The following is a 24,449-nucleotide window of genomic DNA, read 5'->3' as shown; positions in this document are numbered from 1 at the left end:
CCCCTCAAGATTGTTTTGGCTATTCGGGGTCTTTTGTGTCTCCATACAAATTTTAAGATTTTTTTGCTTTGGTTCTGTAAAAAGTGCCACTGGTAACTTGATAGGGATTGCATTGAATCTGTAGATTGCTTTGGGTAGTATAGTCATTTTCACAATATTGATTCTTCCAATCCAAGAACATGGTATATCTCTCCATCTCTTTGTGTCATCTTTAATTTCTTTCATCAATGTCTTATAGTTTTCTGAGTAGAGCTCTTTGACCTCCTTAGGTAGGTTTATTCCTAGGTATTTTATTCTTTTTGTTGTAGTGCTGAATGGGATTGTTTCCTTAATTTCTCTTTCTGATCTTTCATTGCTAGTGTATAGGAATGCAAGTGATTACTGTGCTTTAATTTTGCATCCTGCAATTTTACCAAATTCATTGATTAGCTCTAGTACTTTTCTGGTGGCATCTTTAGGATTATCTACATATATTATCATGTCATCTGTGAAGAGTGAGAGTTTTACAACTTCTTTTCCAATTTGGATTCTTTTTCTTCTCTGATTTCTCAGACTAGGACTTCTAAAACTATGTTGAATAATAGTGGAGAGCATAGACATCCTTTTCTTGTTCCTGATTTTAGAGGAAATGCTTTCAGTGTTTCACCATTGAGAATGAAGTTTTCTGTGGGTTTGTAGTATATTGCCTTTATTATGTTGAGGTAAGTTCACCCCTTTGCCCAAATTCTGGAGAGTTTTTATCATAAATCAGTGTTGAATTTTGTCAAAAGCTTTTTCTGCATCTATTGAAATGATCATACGGTTTTCATTCTTCAATTTGTTAATATGGTGCATCCCATTGATTGATTTGCATATACTGAAGAATCCTTGCATACCTGGGATAAATCCCACTTGATCATGGTGTATGATCCCTTTAATGTGTTGTTGGATTCTGTTTGCTAGTATTTTGTTGAGCATTTTTGCATCCATATTCACCAGTGATATTGGTTTGTAATTTTCTTTTCTTTTTTTTTTTTTGTAGTGTCTTTGCCTGGTTTTGGTATCAGGGTGATGGTGGCCTCATAGAATGAGTTTAGGAGTGTTCCTTCCTTGGCAATTTTTTGGAAGAGTTTGAGAAGGATGGGTGTTAGCTCTTCTCTAAATGTTTGATAAAATTCAACTGTGTAGCCATCTGGTCCTATACTTTTGTTTGTTGGAAGATTTTTAATCACAGTTTCAGTTTCATTACTTGTGATTGGTTGCTCAAATTTTCTATTTCTTCCTGGTTCAGTCTTGAAAGGTTATAACTTTCTAAGAATTTGTCCATTTCTTGCAGGTTGTCCATTTATTTGCATAGAGTTGCCTGTAGTAGTCTCTTAATGTGCTTTGTATTTCTGAGGTGTCCATTGTAACTTCTCCTTTTTCATTTCTAATTTTATTGATTTGAGTCCTCTCTCTCTTTTCCTTGATGAGTCTGGCTAAAGGTTTATTAATTTCAATTTTCTTCTCAAAGAACCAGCTTTTAGTTTTATTGATCTTTGCTAGGGTTTTCTTTGTTTCTATTTCATTTATTTCCACTCTGATCTTTATGATTTCTTTCCTTCTACTAATTTAGGATTTTGTTTGTTCTTCTTTCTCTAGCTTCTTTAGGTGTAAGGTTCAATTGTTTATTTGAGATTTTTCTTATTTCTTGAGGTAGGATTGCATTGCTATAAACTTCCCTCTTAGAACTCGTTTTGCTGCATCCCAAAGGTTTTGGATTCTTGTGTTTTAATTTTCCTTTATCTCTAGTTACTTTTGATTTCCTCTTTGATTTCTTCAGTGATCTCTTGGTTATTTAGTAATGTATTGTTTAGCCTCCATGTGTTTGTGATTTTTATGGTTTTTTTCCCCCTTTATTTCTAATCTCAGAGCACTGTGGTTGGAAATGATGCTTGATACCATTTCAATTTTCTTAAATTTACGGAGGCTTGATTTGTGACCCAAGATGTGATCTATCCTGGAGAATGTTCCGTGTGCACTTGAGAAGAAAATGTAATCTGCTATTTTCAGATGGAATGTCCTAGAAATATCAATTAAATCTATCTGGTCTATTGTGTCATTTAAAGCTTGTGCTTCCTTATTAATTTTCTGTTTGGATGATCTGTCCATTGGTGTATGTGAGGTGTTATAGTCCACCACTATTATTGTGTTACTGTTGATTTCCTCTTTTAGAGCTGTTAGCATTTGCCTTACGTATTGAGGTGCTCCTATGTTGGTGCATAAATATTTATAATTGTTATATCTTCCTCTTGGTTTGATCCCTTGATCATTATGTATGGTCCTTCCTTGTCTCTTGTAACATTCTTTATTTTAAAGTCTATTTTATCTGATATGAGTATTGCTACTCCAGCTTTCTTCTGATTTCCATTTGCATGGAATATCTTTTTCCATCCCCTCACTTTCAGTCTGCATGTGTCCCTAGGTCTGAATTGTGTCTCTTGTAGACAGCATATATATATGTCTTGTTTTTGTATCCATTCAGCGAGCCTGTGACTTTTGGTTGGAGCATTTAATCCATCTACATTTAAGGTGGTTATAGATATATATGTTCCTGTTACTATTTTCTTAACTGTTTTGGGTTTGTTTCTGTAGGTCCTTTTCTTCTCTTGTGTTTCCCACTTAGAGAAGTTCCTTTAGCATTTGTTGTTGAGCTGGTTGGTGGTGCTGAATTATCTTAACTTTTGCTTGTCTGTAAAGCTTTTGCTTTCTCTGTCAAATCTGAATGAGATCCTTACTGGGTAGAGTAATCTTGTTTGTACCTTCTTTCCTTTCATCAGTTTAAAGATATCGTGCCACTCCCTTCTGGCTTGTAGAATTTCTGCTGAGAAATCAGCTGTTAACCTTATGGGAGTTCCCTTGTATGTTATTTGTCAGTTTTCCCTTGTTGCTTTTAAAAATTTTTCTTTGTCTTTAATTCAGTTTGGTTCTATGTATCTCAGCATGTTTTTCCTTGGGTTTATACTGCATGGGACTCTCTGCACTTTCTGAACTACTTCCTTTCCCACCTTAGGGAATTTTTCGACTATAATCTCTTTAAATATTTTCTCAGGTCTGTTCTCTCTCTCTTCTCCTTCTAGGACCCCTATAACGGAATGTTTGTGTGTTTAATGTTGTCCCAGAGGTCTTTTATGCTGACTTCATTTCTTTGCATTCTTTTTCTTTATTCTGTTCCACGACAGTGAATTACACCATTCTGTCTTCCAGGTCACTCATCTTTTCTTCAGCCTCAGTTATTCTGCTATTGAGTTCTTCTAGTGTATTTTTCATTTCAGTTATTGTATTGTTCACCTTTGTTTGTTTGTTCTTTAATTCTAGGTCTTTGTCAAACATTTCTTGCATCTTCTCCATCTTTGCCTCCATTATTTTTCCAAGGTCCTGTATCATCTACCATTATTCTAAATTCTTTCTCTGGAAGGTCGCCTATCTCCACTTCATTTAGTTTTTTTGTTTTGTTTTGTTTTGTTTTTTGGTTTTATCTTGTTCCATCATCTGGTACATAGTCCTCTGCCTTTTCATTTTTTTTATCTTTCTGTGAATGTGGTTTTCATTCCACAGGCTGCAGGATTAGTTTAAAAAGTGTCCAAAGGAAGAGAACCAGATACAGTTTTCTTGACATAAGGGAAACTTAGGCCTAAGGCACTTTGTGATACAAGCCTGGCCACAATGTCCACCATACAGAAGAACAAGTCTCAGTAGTTAATGATTTTAAGGGAACAAAAGAATGTAAGAACAAACAGCTATTACCAAGCCAGGAAAATAATGTAATAATATCAGAGACAATAAATCAGTTACAAGGACTCCCAGTTCTTCTTCAAAATTAAAGGTTAGCCTGAAGCACATTCTTGAGCTGTTTTGAAGGGTTTAGACCCTCTTGAGTATTCAACCACCAGAGTAACTGGAGCCAAAATTGATAATCCTGATCTTTGCTGGTCTTCGAGACTTCAATCAACTAGAGCCTGGACTATGTCAATCTAGAATGACCTTGGCCTCAGTTCTATGCTGACATCTCCTCTTCACCATGTAAGCACAGGTAGGACTCACTCTACCTGAATGACTATACCCAGCCCTCAAGAATATACATGCACTCTTAGCTTAAAACTTCCTAATTTTCCTGTTTGGAGAGACACAGCTTTAGAAAATATCCCCAGTGTTCTCCTTACTTGTTGCAAGTAATAAAATACTTCCTTTTCCCATTCTTTGACTTGGTTGTGTATTTGACTTGACACCCACCAAGAGGTAAATCCAGTTTTCAGGTAACAGTATAACATGTAATAGAATGAATATCTGAGTACTGGCCACTTTGCTTAAGAAATACAATATTAAAAATACAGTTGAAAGCCCTATAGATACCAGTCTAATTGCATTTGCATCACTCATCTTCCTTCCCCAAAGCTGACAACAGATAGAGCTGGGGTTGGAATGGCTCTTCAGAGTTGTCTCCAATTGAGATAAGAGGCCAGGCTTTTGTACCCCTGCATTTTTTCAAGTTCTCATGAGATATGTATGCAATTTAACTTTATATGAGGCCTTAAAGTGACTTATATTGTGGATCTATTTCATCATGTACTAGTCATTAGTGACGAGGGGGACTTTTTCTGGAAAAACCTGAGGCAGCATGGTTTGACAGAATGTTAATTTCTTTGGGATTTTCCAGAACACAATAAGAGTATAAATTTTAGTTTTAAACCTGTGTGGGGCTAGATCTTGGAATTTTAATGTTCTTACATGTTCTTCAGCTGATGCTTATAAAAAATTATGGAACGATTTGAAAACCACTGCTATAATAGTGAAGCATACAATTAATTCAGAAGAAAGTACCTCACTCCTAACCCTTATAAAGTTTGATGAATTTCCCAGGAGGGATAAAAATGAAGCATAACATCACTTCATTTGACTCCCATCCATAAAATTCCATGAGTTCAATGTGCTCCTTTGAGATTTAGTATAGTCAGCATGCTTCTCAGTCTAATCTAAGGGTGGTCCTTGAAGAACTTGTTTTCATGTCTGAGGTCACTGAGATAGATGTCCTTCCACATCCCTTCATTGTCATGGATCAAAGAATCCCATTAATAAGGATCTAGCCTACCATTTGAGTACAGATATAGATCTCTGTTGGAATAAATGTCCTTGACGGAGGACAGACAATGAAACTCCCAAGGAAAATCGTTCTGAGACAAGAAGTTTGAGTGTCTGGACTAAGTGGTAAGAACAGAATATAAAGTAGCTGGTAGTACCAGCTGTGGTATGAGGTGGGCCTGGCTGTCTGACTCTCTCTTGATCTAGTCCCCTCTCCACCCCCCTGCCCCAGAGCACCTGTGTCCCATGAGAAGCAGAGATCACCAGCTGAAAAGAACCATGTCCCAGGTGCCCATCAGCTTTGCTGTGGTTGACCCCTCTGAAAGAGCTGGCAATGATAACAGAAGCATGGTGGAGAGGGAGGGGGTCCTGAAGATAAGTGGTCTGGATGGGGCAGCAATAAAGCCATCAGCCTGCCATCCGCATTCATGTGGGAACACACCCTCATGCCTCACCCCTGTCCTCATCTCAGACTTTCATGACCCTTCCCTGGTGCTTTTGGAAGAAGTAACTGGTGTGGATATTCCAGGAAAAGAGTGAATATCATGCTGTTTGGGCTTGTGTCATTCAGATTTTTACTCACTAGTGAATTAAACCTGGAACATACTGGCTAACATTTAATCCAAGATTATTCTGAATTCTTTTGCAGTCCCCACATATATCAAATTTGAAATCACTACTCCTAGGAAATATTAAGGCTAGTGGAAATAAAGCCATCTATTGTGCTCTTTCCCAACCTACAGCTTCTCTCCATCTTCAGGCATTGTCATCTGTTCTTCTATTAGATGAGACTTGTTTTTCTTCTCCTTTTCAGGAGGATAGTCCCTCTTGTCATGCCTTCCCATTTGCCTCCTTTAGGATCTTTTTCTACTAATAATTCCCTTTCTCTCACACATTAAATTTTTCTGTTCTTTTCTGGCAATTTTCCTCTGCTAATACATATGTTTAAGCCTATAGATCCTAAAAGCAAACAAAAGACCAAAATGAAAGTTTTCATCCACTCATAGAGTAGGAGTTCCTTGGATACTGGTGAAACCAAGCAGGACCCTGTGGGGCTCCTGGGCATGGAAGCCTTTCAAACAGTTGCTAATCAGGGAAGTGAGGTGATGAAAAGACATGGGAGGAGCAGCCAAGAAATAATAGTGCAGCCTTGGGGTAGGGTCCTGGTTCTGCTTCAAGGGATACACATAACAATATCTTTGGGCTCTTTACAGAACTAAAATCCCCAACAAATGGAAGGTGTTAGCATTCTTCATTCCAGAGAAGATCATAGTTTGATAACCTCCAGAAGTTCATCAAGAGACCACCCGAGGCCAGGTTAAAGGAACCTGAGAAGCTCATTAGGACGAGACCACCTGAGGCCAGATTAAAGTAGTGCAGGCCGAGCTCCTGCCTGTCGCCCCAAGATGGCGGACACAATGAACCGGTGCCGCGCCGGTTGGCCCTGAGGCGACCGTGAGGAGGACCGGTCTGCGAGACCCCATAGTCCCGGCAGAAGAGTGTTGCACAAGCAGGAAGAGGAAGAGGAGGAGGCGGCCCGACTGTCGGCCGCTCTCCAGCCCTCCGCCGGCGCGGCGCCGCGCCCGCCCCGCCCGGGTCGGCCCCTCGGCAGCCCGCCCATTCGCCGGGCTCCGCCCCGGCTCTGCGCCGCCGCCGCCTCCAGCAGCCGCCGCCATGAAGCTGACCGACAGCGTGCTGCGGAGCTTCCGCGTCGCCAAGGTGTTCCGCGAGAACTCGGACAAGATTAACTGCTTCGACTTCAGCCCCAACGGCGAGACGGTCATCTCGAGCAGCGACGACGACTCCATCGTGCTCTATGACTGCCAGGAGGGCAAACCAAAGAGAACCCTGTACAGTAAGAAATATGGCGTGGACCTCATCAGATACACGCATGCAGCAAACACAGTCGTTTACAGCTCTAACACAATAGACGATACTATCCGTTACCTGTCCTTGCATGACAACAAATACATGAGATACTTTCCTGGACATAGCAAAAGGGTGGTGGCCTTGTCCATGTCACCTGTGGATGACACTTTCATTTCTGGGTCTCTTGATAAGACCATTCGGCTCTGGGATCTCCGGTCTCCTAACTGCCAGGGTCTCATGCATTTACAGGGCAAGCCAGTTTGTTCTTTTGATCCAGAAGGATTAATTTTTGCTGCAGGTGTCAATTCTGAAATGGTCAAACTTTATGATCTTCGCTCTTTTGATACGGGGCCATTTGCAACATTTAAGATGCAGTATGATCGGACTTGTGAGTGGACAGGACTTAAGTTCAGCAATGATGGCAAACTCATCCTCATCTCCACCAATGGCAGCTTCATCCGTCTGATCGATGCATTCAAGGGAGTGGTGATGCATACGTTTGGGGGCTATGCCAACAGCAAAGCCGTCACACTGGAGGCCTCGTTTACTCCAGACTCACAGTTTATTATGATTGGTTCAGAGGATGGCAAGATCCATGTCTGGAATGGAGAGAGTGGTATAAAAGTAGCTGTGTTGGATGGCAAACACACAGGCCCCATTACCTGTTTGCAGTTCAACCCCAAGTTCATGACCTTTGCCAGTGCTTGTTCCAACATGGCCTTCTGGTTGCCCACCATTGATGACTGACCTGCATAGTGCTTGGCTGTTTTCTGTACAGCGAGGGTGGCCAGTAGGAAAAAACTCAGAGGGAACTAAGATAATAGTGAGATTGGATCATTTGACTGGGCTGGAGAGCATCCTTCCACATGGCCTTCCCAAGGATGTGCTGTACATTTGCTCAAAAGAAAAAAATTACTTTGCCAAGCTTCTTCAAAAGGACTCTTGGTGGGACAGATTCAATCGGGACTCAGATTTTTCCAGCTGTCACTGCACCGAGCTCCTCCAGAGGAGTGACCAGACTCGTGACTAGGGTATAGTGGGGCCCTCAAGACACCTTCAGTTTTGAATGTATTTGCTGCTGAGGAGTCGGTGAAGTTGTTAATTCTGCACATCCCTTTGCCCACCCCCATAAATGCGTGGGAAGCCACAGTTCTGGTTTTGAGATGCTAGGGCAGCTCAGTGCGCCTTGCCCTCACCCTGCATGTCTTGTTACTGGTTCTCCCTGTGTCATTGTGGCATTATCCACAACCATCATGTTACTTAGGTGCCAAATATTTACAGAAATAAGTCTCCATATATCTTAGGGTCAGAAAGGGACAGATACAGAAGGACCTTGCTTGCCAGGAAGCCTTGCAAGTTAGTCATGTGAGGGTGGATGATCTGGGTGTGCCTCAGGCTCTGGGTGAGGGAGGAGCGGTAGCAGATGAGTTCCTAGGGCTGGGAGGTTTAGCAGCAGCTTGGTGTGGTGCCCTGTCATCAAAACTAACTCACAGTCCTTCTGGGTGCCTGCCAAGTTTGGTTGTATACAGAAGCAAGGTGGGCGTCTATTTTTGTACATGAGATACATCACGCTTTTCTGTGGGCCAGTATTGTGGAGTGAGTCGGAGTTGTTTACACTGATGCCTTCCCTGCCCACCACAAGTTGTGTACATAGTCTCCAGATGATACCACCCCTTCCCCAGCTCCCAACCAGGAGCTGGCTCTAGGCTTGTGTTATATTTAGCCTTTTTATATATGACTTGGGATTTCTGTTGTTTGTATTTTAGCACAGTGTGTGTACACATTCATTTAAATATATCATGTCTGTGCATACATATATGTATGCATATGTGTGTGTGTGTGTGTGTGTGTGTGTGTGTGTGTGTGTGTGTGTGAAGGAGATAGAGTCCTCTGCCCCAGGAGAAAGACTGCATTCTTGCTAATAGTGTTTGTCACAAGTGTTAGTCTTCCCTATTACCTTTTTCCCTTTGGGAGACTGAACAAAAGCAAAGCTTCTGAGTGTTTGCTGTCCCCATGGCAGCTAAGTGAGGGTCTTGGAATGACTCCCTTGTGTTCCTCAAGCCACACTTTGGGGCCTTCTCTGCGGTATTAGCCCCCTTTTTGCCCAGTGATGCTCTGTCTGCGCCTGTATGTATGTGACAGTCACTTGTGCATGCCTTTTGTGTCTGGCTCCCAGCATTTGGGGACAGGATGCTGGAACCAGAGCATTTTCAGATTGTCTGAGGCTTCTTTGCCAATTATAGGTCACTCCTGTTTACCTGGTATGTCTGCTTTCTTAACTTCTTTTCCTTGCCTTCTCCTGGGAGAGGGAGGATTCCTAATCGGGGTTGAGGTGAGCTGCAGGTAGCTCATTGCCTTTTCCCCTGCATGGCCTTCTTAGAGCAGGACAAGTGGCATATTATTTTACTAAGTTCCCAAACATCTAAGCAAGTAACACATTCCCTGCAGATCCAGAAACAGGCTCAACAAGGTTATGTTTGACTTGCCCAAGAGTACCTAGCTGCTAGTGGGGAAAGCAAGCCATTACTGCCTCTGTTCAGCAGCAGGAATAGGCTGTGAATTGCTAGCAATTACTGTTTTGTTTTGCTTTTTTAGCAGTTACTTTTTGGCTTGTTCCTTAACCTTAAAAGCAAGGGGCATATGTCTTTCCCAGACATGGGCTGGAATCTGCAGCTTCTGAGGTGCCACACACCATATAGCTCTGCATTCTCAGAGTGGAGGGACTTTTAGAAACCAAGTGATCTGAGCTGTTACTGCCCACCCCTGGCTTTCCAGGGTAGAAAATTCATGGTAGGACTAACTGTTCAGAGAAAGTACTTGGAACTACAGGTTAATAAGAAAGCCTGCATAATTAACATATCTGTACCCAGAGCAGCCACCACGCATGACTTGTCTATCAGCAGGAAAATGATTTGTATTGAGTTCCTGTGTGTCCAAAGCTGAGGCACCATGTCCTTTGAAAATATGCACTGCACTGCTTCTATTTATGGGGACCTGTGGCTGCAGAGCTGGCTCCTGAGTTGGGAAGGAGAGGGAAAGATGCAGCTGGAAGTGACTGAAGATGATGTGGTAGTGGGAAAAGGCAGAATTAAGGGAGAAAAGAGTCTGTGGGTCAGAGAGGCTGAGGAGCATCAGGGCTGCAAGGACACCCTCAGTAGGAGCCAGAGGTGCTTAAGCTCTCCTGGGGGTGGGGGGCGCACCACGCTCTCAAGAATCAGGGCCAAAGCCTCTGATTTATATGCGACAGTGACACTGCACTGCTCAACCACCAGCCAGTGGGGTTTTTTTTTTTTTTTTAAGAAAACCGTTGTGATCATAATTAATGCTTATTAAGAAAAATCTGGGAATTTTAAAAAGAATCAATTTGCCACCCAAATGTTACCACTGCTAATCTTTTGGTGTTTAGTGTTTCTCTAGACATTTCTGTGCATAGATTTCTGGTGTTTTTACATAGTTGTTATTCTACTATATATACAATTTTATGTCCTTTTTGTACTTAACATATAAACGTTTTTTCCATGTTATCTGTCTTAAACAGAAAAAAATAAAAAAATAAAAATAAAGTAGTGCAGGCCCTGTACACACCCTAATCCTTAGCAACCCCACCCTTGAACCATTGCTATAAAACTCTTCACCAAATCCTCCCAAGTTGGGACACACAGTTTTTGAGGGGCACGAGCCCCCTGTATCTCCCTTTGCCTGGCAAAGCAATAAAGCTTTTCTACTTCACCCAAAAGTCTGTCTCCCAGATTCAATTCGGCACCAGTGCACAGAGGCCGAGTTTTCGGCATCACTGGTAATCACTTCGTTATTCATTCTCCATATGGTTTCCCTTCTTAAAAAGACTAGGGAGGGACTCCATCCCAGTCATATGCCACAGGGCAGAGTGAAGGATCCAAAGTGTACATGCCTTTTATTCACAGTTGTGGTAAAACACAGAGTCACCAAAGCCAAGGGTTGGTCCAGGAATTAATTGGAATGCATAGCAGGAAGAAATCCAATAGCCAGTTTCCCAAATTTGAAAGATGCCATTCTAAATTAGAGGTAAGTTCAAACGAGTACCAGCCAGAAAGCCCAGGTGGTCCTGAGAGTGAAGTTCAGGAGAATAGCAGTAATTCTGGAGCCAGCATGGAGCTACTACTGCACGTGATTTGTCCCTGGTGTCCAGGCTTTCAGGTGCCCATCCAAAATCATTAAAGGCAAAACAAGAAGTAGAAAAGAAAGGGAATATTGGAAATTGATCTTTGGGCTTTTGTTGCTATTTCTATTTTTCTGCTAAGAAAGACTCAAGTCCAAGACTCAGGTGGTCCAAATTCGCATGTGCATGTATCAGCTGATTCATTGACAGGCATGTGGATTGCAAGCAAAAGGGTTGGCTTAAGGTTAATCCTGACTATTAATGAGTCCTACATTTTAATTTTTTTCTTAATCTTTTTATCTAGATCTTCTCTCTAGAATCAAGATGAATTTCCCTTTAACCTGCTCAGTGCCCTAATGGTTACATTTTGTAAAATTCCTCCCTTTATTGCCCAGAAGATATGAATGAAAAGGATTCACAAGTGCTAACATCATTGAAAATGTGAATTCTGAGAAGAGGAGGGATACCGGAGGCCTGATCCTCTCAATGAAAACTATTATAAATATCCCTAAAAAGAAAAACATTCAGATTTAAACAAGCAAACACATATATGGCAATAGCATCCAAATTCTACTTGGGGTAAGATCTTATGTAGGAATAATTTTAGTTCTCAAGGCTGCTTTAGTCTAGGAAAAACAACTGAATCTACATACCGTCTCTCTTTTTATTTCAAGGAGATAATCTCTATTTTTCCCTCGTCAAAACTTTCAACAAGCCACTGTTCTTCTAAACATACTACCTGTCAGCAGCGAGCTTTGATTCCTGTGGTGTTGATCTTCAGCTCAGACACGAGCTTATTTTTGAAAAACAAAAGTACATGTTAGTGCATCTTAGCTGCCAGAGTTACTGCTCATTTTCTCTGAAAGCACAGATTCCTCACCTCGGAGCATCAGTCTCACTCTCAGCAGGCCTTATTATTCAAAATGCATAATCTCCTCTTCCATTATCAGAAAACTGCTTGGAGAAAACCAGACATTTTTAACTTGCCATTTCCTTCACAGCCCCACTCAGCTTTCTCTGCTGGTGGCGACTGAAAAACTCCTTGGTGAGACCAAGGTCGGAGTCTGTTAATGTCGCTGATGGGGGGCTCTTCTGAGCACCTGTTACCAGGTGTACTCCCTGCCACTGTGCCTTTGTAGGGGGGCCTGATGACAAGGGCATCTCAAAACTTCTTTTACTTTTTTTTTTTTTTTTTTTTACCCAAAGCACAAAAATGAATTTTATTGTTAGTGGTTTTTTTTTAAATTTTATAGCAATTTACTTTGATTCTGTATTAACAATGGCTTTTCAGATTTTTTTTTTTGCTTTATAACAAATTTAATCAATTATACATATACATATGTTCCCATATCCCCTCCCTTTTGCGTCTCCCTCCCACCCTCCCTATTGCACCCCTCCAGGCGGTCACAAAGCACCGAGCTGATCTCCCTGTGCTATGCGGCTGCTTCCCACTAGCTATCTACCTTACGTTTGGTAGTGTATATATGTCCATGCCACTCTTTCACTTTGTCACAGCTTACCCTTCCCCCTCCCCGTATCCTCAAGTCCATTCTCTAGTAGGTCTGTGTCTTTATTCCTGTCTTACCCCTATGTTCTTCATGACATTTTTTTTTCTTAAATTCCATATATATGTGTCAGCATACAGTATTTGTCTTTCTCTTTCTGACTTACTTGACTCTGTATGACAGACTCGAGGTCCATCCACCTCATTACAAATAGCTCAATTTCATTTCTTTTTATGGCTGAGTAATATTCCATTGTATATATGTGCCACATCTTCTTTACCCATTCATCCGATGATGGACACTTAGGTTGTTTCCATCTCCGGGCTATTTGTAAATAGGGCTGCTATGAACATTTTGGTACATGTCTCTTTTTGAATTATGGTTTTCTCAGGGTATATGCCCAGTAGTGGGATTGCTGGGTCATATGGTAGTTCTATTTGTAGTTTTTTAAGGAAGCTCCATACCGTTCTCCATAGTGGCTGTACCAATTCACATTCCCACCAGCAGTGCAAGAGTGTTCCCTTTTTTCCACACCCTCTCCAACATTTATTGTTTCTAAATTTTTTGATGATGACCATTCTGACTGGTGTGACATAATATCTCATTGTAGTTTTGATTTGCATTTCTCTAATGAGTAAAGATGTTGAGCATCATTTCATGTGTTTGTTGGCAGTCTGTATATCTTCTGTGGAGAAATGTCTATTTAGGTCTTCTGCCCATTTTTGGATTGGGTTGTTTGTTTTTTTGTTATTGAGCTGCACGAGCTGCTTATAAATTTTGGAGATTAATCCTTTGTCAGTTGCTTCATTTGCAAATATTTTCTCCCATTCTGAGGGTTGTCTTTTGGTCTTGTTTATGGTTTCCTTTGCTGTGCAAAAGCTTTTAAGTTTCATTAGGTCCCATGTGTTTATTTTTGTCTTTATTTCCATTTCTCTAGGAGGTGGGTCAAAAAGGATCTTGCTGTAATTTATGTCAGAGAGTGTTCTGCCTATGTTTTCCTCTAAGAGTTTGACAGTGTCTGGCCTTACATTTAGGTCTTTAATCCATTTTGAGCTTACTTTTGTGTATGGTATTAGGGAGTGATCTAATCTCATACTTTTACATGTCCCTATCCAGTTTTCCCAGCACCACTTATTGAAGAGACTGTCCTTTCTCCACTGTACATTCCTGCCTCCTTTATCAAAGATAAGGTGACCATATGTCCGTGGGTTTATCTCTGGGCTTTCTATCCTGTTCCATTGATCTATCTTTCTGTTTTTGTGCCAGTACCATACTGTCTTGATTACTGTAGCTTTGTAGTATAGTCTGAAGTCAGGGAGTCTGATTCCTCCAGCTCCATTTTTCGTTCTCAAGATTGCTTTGGCTATTCGGGGTCTTTTGTGTTTCCATACAAATTGTGAAAGTTTTTGTTCTAGTTCTGTGAAAAATGCCAGTGGTAGTTTGATAGGGATTGCATTGAATCTGTAGATTGCTTTGGGTAGTAGAGTCATTTTCACAATGTTGATTCTTCCAATCCATGAACATGGTACATCTCTCCATCTATTTGTATCATCTTTAATTTCTTTCATCAGTGTCTTATAATTTTCTGCATACAGGTCTTTTGTCTCCTTAGGTAGGTTTATTCCTAGATATTTTATTCCTTTTGTTGCAAAGGTAAATGGGAGTGTTTCCTTGATTTCACGTTCAGATTTTTCATCATTAGTATATAGGAATGCCAGAGATTTCTGTGCATTAATTTTGTATTCTGCTACTTTACCAAATTCATTGATTAGCTCTAGTAGTTTTCTGGTAGCATCTTTAGGATTCTCTATGTATAGTAACATGTCATCTGCAAACAGTGACAGCTTTACTTCTTCTTTTCCGATTTGGATTCCTTTTATTTACTTTTCTTCTCTGATTGCTGTGGCTAAAACTTCCAAAACTATGTTGAATAAGAGTGGTGAGAGTGGGCAACCTTGTCTTGTTCCTGATCTTAGTGGAAATGGTTTCAGTTTTTCACCATTGAGGACGATGTTGGCTGTGGGTTTGTCATATATGGCCTTTATTATGTTGAGGAAAGTTCCCTCTATGCCTACTTTCTGCAGGGTTTTTATCATAAATGGGTGTTGAATTTTGTCGAAAGCTTTCTCTGCATCTACTGAGATGATCATATGGTTTTTCTCCTTCAACTTTTTAATATGGTGTATCACATTGATTGATTTGCATATATTGAAGAATCCTTGCATTCCTGGAATAAACCCCACTTGATCATGGTGTATGATCCTTTTAATGTGCTCTTGGATTCTGTTAGCTAGTATTTTGTTGAGGATTTTTGCATCTATGTTCATCAGTGATATTGGCCTGTAGTTTTCTTTCTTTGTGACATCCTTGTCTGTCTTTGGTATCAAGGTGATGGTGGCCTCGTAGAATGAGTTTGGGAGTGTTCCTCCCTCTGCTATATTTTGGAAGAGTTTGAGAAGGACGGGTGTTAGCTCTTCTCTAAATGCTTGATAGAATTCGCCTGTGAAGCCATCTGGTCCTGGGCTTTTGTTTGTTGGAAGATTTTTTATCACAGTTTCAATTTCAGTGCTTGTGATTGGTCTGTTCATATTTTCTATTTCTTCCTGATTCAGTCTTGGCAGGTTGTGCATTTCTAAGAATTTGTCCATTTCTTCCAGGTTGTCCATTTTATTGGCATAGAGTTGCTTATAGTAATCTCTCATGATCTTTTGTATTTCTGCACTGTCCATTGTTACTTCTCCTTTTTCATTTCTAATTCTATTGATTTGAGTCTTCTCCCTTTTTTTCTTGATGAGTCTGGCTAATGGTTTATCAATTTTGGTTATCTTCTCAAAGAACCAGCTTTTAGTTTTATTGATCTTTGCTATCATTTCCTTCATTTTTTTTTCATTTATTTCTGATCTGATTTTTTGATTTCTTTCTTCTGCTAACTTTGGGATGTTTTTGTTCTTCTTTCTCTAATTGCTTTAGGTGCAAGGTTAGGTTGTTTATTCGAGATGTTTCCTGTTTCTTAAGGTAGGATTGTATTGCTATAAACTTCCCTCTTAGAACTGCTTTTGCTGCATCCCATAGGTTTTGGGTCGTCGTGTCTCCATTGTCATTTGTTTGTAGGTATTTTTTAATTTCCTCTTTGATTTCTTCAGTGATCACTTCGTTATTAAGTAGTGTATTGTTTAGCCTCCATGTGTTTGTATTTTTTACAGCTCTTTTCCTCTAATTGATATCTAGTCTCATAGCATTGTGGTCGGAAAAGATACTTGATACAATTTCAATTTTCTTAAATTTACCAAGGCTTGATTTGTGACCCAAGATATGATCTATCCTGGAGAATGTTCCATGAACACTTGAGAAAAATGTGTATTCTGTTGTTTCTGGATGGAATGTCCTATAAATATCAATTAAGTCCATCTTGTTTAATGTATCATATAAAGCTTGTGTTTCCTTATTTATTTTCATTTTGGATGATGTGTCCATTGGTAAAAGTGGTGTGTTAAAGTCCCCTACTATGATTGTGTTACTGTCGATTTCTCCTTTTATGGCTGTTAGTATTTGCCTTATGTATTGAGGTGCTCCTATGTTGGGTGCATAAATATTTACAATTGTTATATCTTCTTCTTGGATCGATCCCTTGATCATTATGTAGTGTCCTTCTTTGGCTCTTCTAGTAGTCTTTATTTTAAAGTCTATTTTGTCTGATATGAGAATTGCTACTCCAGCTTTCTTTTGGTTTCCATTTGCATGGAATATGTTTTTCCATCCCCTTACTTTCAGTCTGTATGTGTCTCTGGGTCTGAAGTGGGTCTCTTGTAGACAGCATATATATGGGTCTTGTTTTTGTATCCATTCAGCCACTCTGTGTCTTTTGGTGGGAGCATTAATCCATTTACATTTAAGGTAAATATCGATATGTATGTTCCTATTCCCATTTTCTTAATTGTTTTGGGTTCGTTATTGTAAGTCTTTTCCTTCTGTTGTGTTTCTTGCCTAGAGAAGTTCCTTTAGCATTTGTTGTAAAGCTGGTTTGGTGGTGCTGAACTCTCTCAGCTTTTGCTTGTCTGTATACGTTTTAATTTCTCCATCAAATCTGAATGAGATCCTTGCTGCGTAGAGTAATCTTGGTTGCAGGTTTTTCTCCTTCATCACTTTAATTATGTCCTGCCACTCCCTTCTGGCTTGTAGAGTTTCTGCTGAGAGATCAGCTGTTATCCTGATGGGGATTCCCTTGTGTGTTATGTGTTGTTTTTGCCTTGCTGCTTTTAATATGATTTCTTTGTGTTTAATTTTTGACAGTTTGATTATTATGTTTCTTGGCATATTTCTCCTTGGATTTATTCTGTATGGGACTATCTGTGCCTCCTGGACTTGATTAACTGTTTCCTTCCCCATATTAGGGAAGTTTTCAACTATAATCTCTTCAAATATTTTCTCAGTCCCTTTCTTTTTCTCTTCTTCTTCTGGAACCCCTATAATTCGAATGTTGGTGCGTTTAATGTTGTCCCAGAGGTCTCTGAGACTGTCCTCTGTTCTTTTCATTCTTTTTTCTTTATTTTGCTCTGCATCAGTTATTTCCACTATTTTATCTTCCACCTCACTTATCCGTTCTTCTGCCTCAGTTATTCTGCTATTGATCCCATCTAGAGTATTTTTCATTTCATTTATTGTGTTTTTAATCGATGCTTGATTCATCTTTAGTTCTTCTAGGTCCTTGTTAACTGTTTCTTGCATTTTGTCTATTCTATTTCCAAGATTTTGGATCTTGGAAATAGAATCTTGGATCATCTTTACCATCATTATTCTGAATTCTTTTTCAGGTAGACTGCCTATTACCTCTTCATTTGTTAGGTGTGGTGGGTTTTTATCTTGCTCCTTCTCCTGCTGTGTGTTTTTCTGTCTTCTCATTTTGCTTATGTTACTGTGTTTGGGGTCTCCTTTTTGCAGGCTGCAGGTTCGTAGTTCCCGTTGTTTTTGGTGTCTGTCCCCAGTGGCTTAGGTTGGTTTAGTGGGTTGTGTAGGCTTCCTGGTGGAGGGGACTAGTGCCTGTGTTCTGGTGGATGAGGCTGGATCTTGTCTTTCTGGTGGGCAGGTCCACGTCTGGTGGTATGTTTTAGGGTGTCTGCGGACTTTTTATGATTTTAGGCCACCTCTCTGCTAATGGGTGTCGGTGTGTTCCTGTCTTGCTAGTTGTTTGGCATAGGGTGCCCAGCACTGTAGCTTGCTGGTCGTTGAGTGAAGCTGGGTGCTGGTGTTGAGAAGGAGATCTCTGGAAGATTTTCGCCGTTTGATATTATGTGGAGCTGGGAGGTCTCTTGTGGACCAGTGTCCTGAAGTTGGCTCTCCCACCTCAGAGGCACAGCACTGACTCCTGGCTCCTCAATTTAGGATGATTTGTTGTCTATTCATGTATTCCACAGATGCAGGGTACATCAAGTTGATTATGGAGCTTTAATCCGCTGCTTCTGAGGCTGCTGGGAGAGTTTTCCCTTTCTCTTCTTTGTTCTCACAGCTCCTGGGTCTCAGCTTTGGATTTGGCCCCGCCTCTGCATGTAGGTCGCCGGAGGGCGTCTGTTCTTCGCTCAGACAGGACAGGGTTAAAGGAGCAGCCTCTTCGGGGACTCTGGCTCACTCAGGCCGGGCGGGAGGGAGGGGCACGGAGTGCGGGGCGAGCCTGCAGCAGCAGAGGTCGGCGTGACGTTGCACCAGCCCGAGGAGCGCCGTGCGTTCTCCCAGGGAAGCCGCCCCTGGATCCCGGTACCCCGGCAGTGGCGGGCTGCACAGGCTCCTGGAAGGGCGGTGTGGACAGTGACCTGCGCTCGCACACAGGCTTCTTGGCGGCGGCAGCAGCAGCCCCAGCGTCCCACGCCCGTCTCTGGGCTCCGCGCTTTCAGCCGCAGCTCGCGCCCGTCTGTGGAGCCCCTTTAAGCAGCGCTCTTAATCCCCTCTCCTCGCGCACCAGGAAACCAAGAGGGAAGAAAAAGTCTCTTGCCTCTTCGGCAGCTCCAGAGTTTTCCCGGACTCCCTTCCGGCTAGCTGTGGCGCATTAGCCCCCTTCAGGCTGAGTTCTCGCCGCCAGCCCCAGTCCTCTCCCTGCGCTCTGACCGAAGCCCGAGCCTCAGCTTCCAGCGCCGCCCGCCCCGGCGGGCGAGCAGACAAGCCTCTCGGGCTGGTGAGTGCCGCTCGGCACCGATCCTCTGTGCGGGAATCTCTCCGCTTTGCCCTACCCAGGTATGTGGGGAGTTTCTTGCCTTTTGGGAGGTCTGGGGTCTTCTGCCAGCGTTCAGTAGGTGTTCTGTAGGAGTTGTTCCACGTGTAGCTGTATTTCTGGTGTATCCGTGGGGAGGAAGGTGATCTCCGCGTCTTACCCTTCCGCCATCTTCTTCTTTTTCTAATAACAAGATATTGCCTATAGTTCCCTGTGCTACATAGTAGGACCTTGTTTTTTATCTACTTTATATGCAGTAGTGTGTATATGTTAATCCCAAATTCCTACTATCCCTCCTCCCCCGTTTCCCCTTTCATAACCACAAGTTTGTTTTCTCTGTCTGTAAGTCTGTTTCTGTTTTGTAAATAAGTTCACTCATATCATTTTCAGATTCCACAAATAAGTGATATAAAAAGATATTTGTCTTTGTCTGACTTACTATCTTAGTATGAATCTCTAAGTCCATCCATGTTGCTGCCAGTGGCATTATTTCATTCTCTTTATGGCTAATATTCCATATTCTTCTTTTAGTGAGGGTTCAAGAGAACCTCAGAGATTCGTGTTGCCTGACAAAATGTAGCAGTATGAGACTAGATGGGCTGAAAAGCTGAGGGCTTTTAAAACGGAAATTGTAGGAGTGTGGGAAGGTATGGAAAAGATCTGCAAAAAATGTTAAAAATCTCTATCCTCCTCTCTCTGTCTCTGTGTCTCTCTTGTTTTCCACCTCCTCCCACACCACCCTACATTATTCATTTTTCTAAAATCTATATATTGTATGGGGATGCCAAGAATGCGTCAGAATCCAATTTAAAATTTTGAGTTCCCTTCTCACAGGAAGAGATAAGTATTTAAAATCTTTCCTTGGATCTGCCCTCCATCCCTTCTGGACCTCTGGACCCAACATTTGTACAAATTACTTTCCGTCTCTTACTCATTTTAGCTACCTAATTTTTCTGATTCTTATCATCAGCAAGCTTCTTTCCCCATGACCAAATCAAATGATAACCTCTGCTGACCCCAACTTCACGTAAGGCTGTGAGTGTATGTGTGTTTGTGGACTCAAAGGATATAAAACAGTATAGGAAAATCTCTATTCCCACATTATTTCTGAGTTTAGTGAGGGGTGGTTACATGAACTAATCCTTACATGAGCACCAGGAGGGAAGCACCATTATCATGGTACTTGATACAGGAAGTACATGAGGAAATGAGGGCTCACACAGTTTAAGGGATGTATCGCTATTCATGCTTAGAGCCATATTTTGAATTTGTTTGCTGATTGCAAAACATTTGCTTTTTCCCATTCACCATACTGTTCTAAGGGATACATACACAAAGTTAAACACAGGAGGGCAAGTTGAAAATCACAGTTCAAGGAAACAGTCACTCTCATAATGCTTCTTGTACACACTTATATGCCAGAGGACTGGTACAGGCAACAGTCCCTACAGTTCATGTGTTTAATCCCCACGTTGGTATCAGCTACAGCAGTGAAGATGGGGAGGAGGAAAGAAATGTGAAAACCTATTCAGAAGGAGTGATCCAAGACTAAAGGATGCGTAGAAAGCTTTTCTCAAACAAAAGTTAACCAAGAAGTTATGGGTTTTGTTTTGTTTTATTTTGTTTTTCTGTGTCATGCTCAGACGTTAAATTGCACAGAGAATGAGACAGTAGACAGCAAAGAAAATTTACATTAAAGAAAAATGGATTTGTTTTTTTCATCAAAACACATGTTATTGTTTCTAGTAGCCATTCAATATAAGAAATAAAGTTATAGAAATATCCTTGATGGAATCCCTGCTTCAACGACTGTAAACTCAAGAGACTGAGAACATTTTCCAACTGTAGTAATTTTTCTGATAAACAGAATTGAACCATCTACTGGTCTAGGCTCAGAGCACACTAGGAAGTAACCAACATCAGGCATCAGTAGAGGGAGAAGATAGGAGGTGCTTTATGGTATCTGGGATTAAACCAGTTGGCTTTCCTAAAATAATTTTCAAGTAAATTACATCAAATCATTTATTATTCAATTATTTAATGCCTACATGAGCTAGATCTGGTGATAAAACAGTCAAAGAGACAGATATGTAGTATATTAACTAATGATCTTTTGAAGATGTCTATGATCTAATCCCTTGTGAATATGTTATATTATGTGGAAAAGGTACTTTACAGATGTGATTAAGGCTAATGGCCTAGAAATGTAAATAGTCTGTTTGGGCTGCATTAACAAGACACCAGAGGCCTTGTGACTTAAACATCAGAAATTCATTTTCTCACCGTTCTAAAGGCTGGAAGTCCAAGATCAAGGTTCCATCACGGTTGGTTTCTGGTGAGACCTCTCTTCATGGTTTGTAGAAAGCTGCTGTCTCACTTTGTCCTCACATGGCCTCTTCTCTGTGTGTGCTCAAAGAGAGAGAAAGAGATCTCTGATGTCTCTTCTTCTTCTTGTAAGGACTCCAGGCCTATCAAGTGAGGGTTCCAGCTTTATGGCAGTATTTAACTTCCTTGAAGCCCCTATCTCCAAATACAGTCACATTGGAGGTTTGGGATTGAACATACGAGTTTTGGGGAAGCACAAATCAGTCCATAACAAATAATATCCTGAGTTATCCAGGTGGGTCCAGTCTAATCACATGAGCCCTTAAAAGCAGAGACTCTTCCTTGGCTGAAGTCAGAAAGATGGAGTGGAAAAGGAAGGGAGGAATGATTTGAAGCATCAGAGGAATTCAACCTGCTGTAGTTGGCTTTGAAGATGGAAGGGGCCATGAGCCATAGAATGTAGGTGGCTTTTAGAAGATAAGAATGACCCTTGTGACAGGAACTCAGTCCTATAACCACAAGGAACTGAATTCTGTCAACAACCTGAATGAGCCTGGAAGCATATTATCTCCCTGAGCCTCCAGAAAGGAGTACATACAGCTCTGCTGATACCTTAATTTCAGCTTTGAGACTCAGAGCAGGGAAACCAGCTGAACCCACTGGATTTCTGACATACAGAACTGTGAGACAATAAATTTGTGTTGTTATAGCCTGCAAAGTTTGTAGCAACATGTTACAGCAGCAATGGAAAACTAATATAGATATGATCCCTTCTGTCCTAGAGCTTATATTCTAGTGGGCAAGATAACAATAGAGTAAGTTGACAAAATAATTGCAAAATGTAAAATAATTGCTCTGTGAAAAGTAAACAAACAGATGAAACAGAGAATGTCCTAGGGGACCTATGTTTTAAGATCTGTTGGTAAAAGTGATATATAAGCTGACCAAAAAGGAAGAGGAGGAGCTAGCTGCTCAAAGAACTAGAACAAGAGCATCCCATGCAGAGGGAACAGACATGCAAAGGCCTTGAGGTGTGAGACAGCTCAGGGTATTCAAAAAAATGAAAGCTGTTCAGAAGGTTGAGCACAACAAAGGACAGGATTTAGAAAAATGAAGTTGCAAAGATAGGCTGAGCGGAAAGAATGTGGTGCTTTTTAAAACATGATTAGAAGTTTGGATTTTATTCTAAGTACTGTAGGAAATCCTTGTAAGCTTTTAAAAGGAGAAGAGTGCTATGAGGATGGGATTCTAAAACAGAAAAAGGACATAAGTAGAAAAACTGGAGAAATTCCAGAAATGTCCTTAGTTTAGTTAATAGTGTTAATTTCTTGGTTTTGATAATTGTATCATAGTTATGTAAGGTGTTGACATTAGAAGAAGCTTGGTGAACTCTTTATGGGAACTCTCTGTACAATAAGAGTTGTATATGTTTGCAACACTTCTGCAAGTCTAAAAGTATTTCAAAGTAAAAGGTTAGAAGGAAAAAGAATGTCATGACCCACTTTTAATTTAGGAAGATCATTCTCACTTCTCAGTTGGAGGAAAGGTTGTAAATGCCAAAGAGTGAGTGTGAATGTGTGAAAACCAGTTAAGAAACTAACTCAGTAATCCAAGTAAGAGACAATGAAGCAGAGAACTTGGTAAGAGGCAAGTTCAAAATCTGTTTTTGAAGTAGAATCCCCAGGTTTGATGAAGAATGACATGTATGTGCGTGTCTCATGCAAGCACGCACATGTGTGTATCCGTGTGTTCGTTGTTGGGATAAGCAGTGAAGGAGAAATGGGAGAAATCAAGTTATAGGTTTCTAGCTTGAGAAATTAGGTAATGGCCTCATTTACTAATGAGAAGTTGACAAAGTGTGGGGAGAAAGAAATACGAATTTTTAAGGTTAATGGGCCTCAAAATGAGGATATCAAGGGTGCTGAAACTCTAAGGTGAGGTCTGGACTGGAGATGTGTGTCAGGTGGCTACAAGCAGCAACATGATATTTATATGCTGCTCTCTTGTGGTAGGAGGTAAGAGGCATCTGCTTCTTATAAACGACCAGGAGACATAACGTACAGGAAAGAACCTCTTAAGTTCGGACCAGCGGACTCATGCTAGAGGGTCGAAGATTGTCCACTAGAAATAGAATGCTTTTAACTTTTCACTGTGCCTGCCTTTTTGCTTTCTCGGTAAAGTTACTCTCAGAAATGCCGTGATATCACAGCTCTGCTAGGCAGCATCAAGAAAAATAAATTATTTGTTAATGCTTGAGTCAGAGTAAAACTGGGAGAGTAATGGCAGGTGAATCAAGACTATGGACCATCTATGGAAAGGACTCTGGGAACAGAAATTTTGTCAGCATTTTGAGCTAGGGGCTTCTCTTTTCAGTGACCACTTCTAATATATGCATACATACATACATAAAATGGATAGAGAGAGAGAGAGAGAGAGAGAGAGAGAGAGAGAGAGATTTATAAAATATATATGTGTGTGTGTACACTTATGTTTTTATTGACCTAAAACAAGTCAGCTATTTCTTCATACCAGACATTCTGGCACAGAGGCTGTGGCATCTGAAAATCATTGCTGAGTGTCTTAATCAGAAAATCCATAAAGGAATTTCCAGGCAACATATTTGATTGTAAAGTGTAAGAAATTTTATATTAGTCCCCCAAATCAAGGCACTGAGATCGGATTCTTCTTAGTGAAGCATTAGTGAAGCATTGATGAGGTCTCAACTAGGTTGATAGCCATGTGAGAGGATGGGGAAATGTGCACACTTACAGACAAATAGTGTATCGAAGCCAATGGTGAAGGAGAATTCCCCTCATTTCCCTCTTTTCTTAGAATTATTGCATAAAACATTTATTGATCTCTAGTCCAGACTTACAGAGTTCAATTCCTGTCTCCCTCCTTCAGCACAACGTGTGAGCTTAAGTTTTAATAAGGGACTATCCAGAGGCCAGAGACAAAACCTGGACCACATTTCCACATACCTTGGATTGTGTTGCAAAATGGATAGTCTGAACTTCTTGGTTAGTTTGTCCAGTTGATACATAAGAAACACATATTCCTTTTAATTAATTTAAAAAAACGGATTTTAGATATTTTGCATAATATAATATGTTACAAATACCCTTTTTGATATAACAAATACATATCTATTATTAAAGAAAGTATAATTAATTTCATTGGCATGAAGTTAATTTTGTTTTCCAAATGAAAATATATTCCAAATAAATTTATATTTTTCAGTTTGATTTAGAAACTTGAAGACAGAATATCCTTTACTGCACAAGTTTCTTAGTTTTCGTTTAAATCTATTGAGAAA

At 40.7% G+C, this 24,449-nt stretch overlaps 1 protein-coding gene across 1 annotated transcript; it reads left to right on the top strand.

The window, feature by feature from the left end:
* Positions 1-6,771: 6,771 nt before the first annotated feature.
* LOC307057103 (WD repeat-containing protein 82-like) lies at positions 6,772-7,713 on the top strand (the record flags this gene model as incomplete). The annotated part of the gene is made up of 1 exon (XM_079710134.1): positions 6,772-7,713. One exon carries the CDS (start codon positions 6,772-6,774, stop codon positions 7,711-7,713), a length of 942 nt encoding a protein of 313 aa, XP_079566260.1.
* Between the last annotated feature and the right edge of the window lie 16,736 nt (positions 7,714-24,449).

Source organism: Hyperoodon ampullatus, assembly GCF_949752795.1.
Source record: "Hyperoodon ampullatus genome assembly, chromosome: 8".
Taxonomy (NCBI): domain Eukaryota; kingdom Metazoa; phylum Chordata; class Mammalia; order Artiodactyla; family Ziphiidae; genus Hyperoodon; species Hyperoodon ampullatus.
Note: the sequence above shows the minus strand (reverse complement) of the source record. Positions and strands in the feature narration are given on the sequence as shown.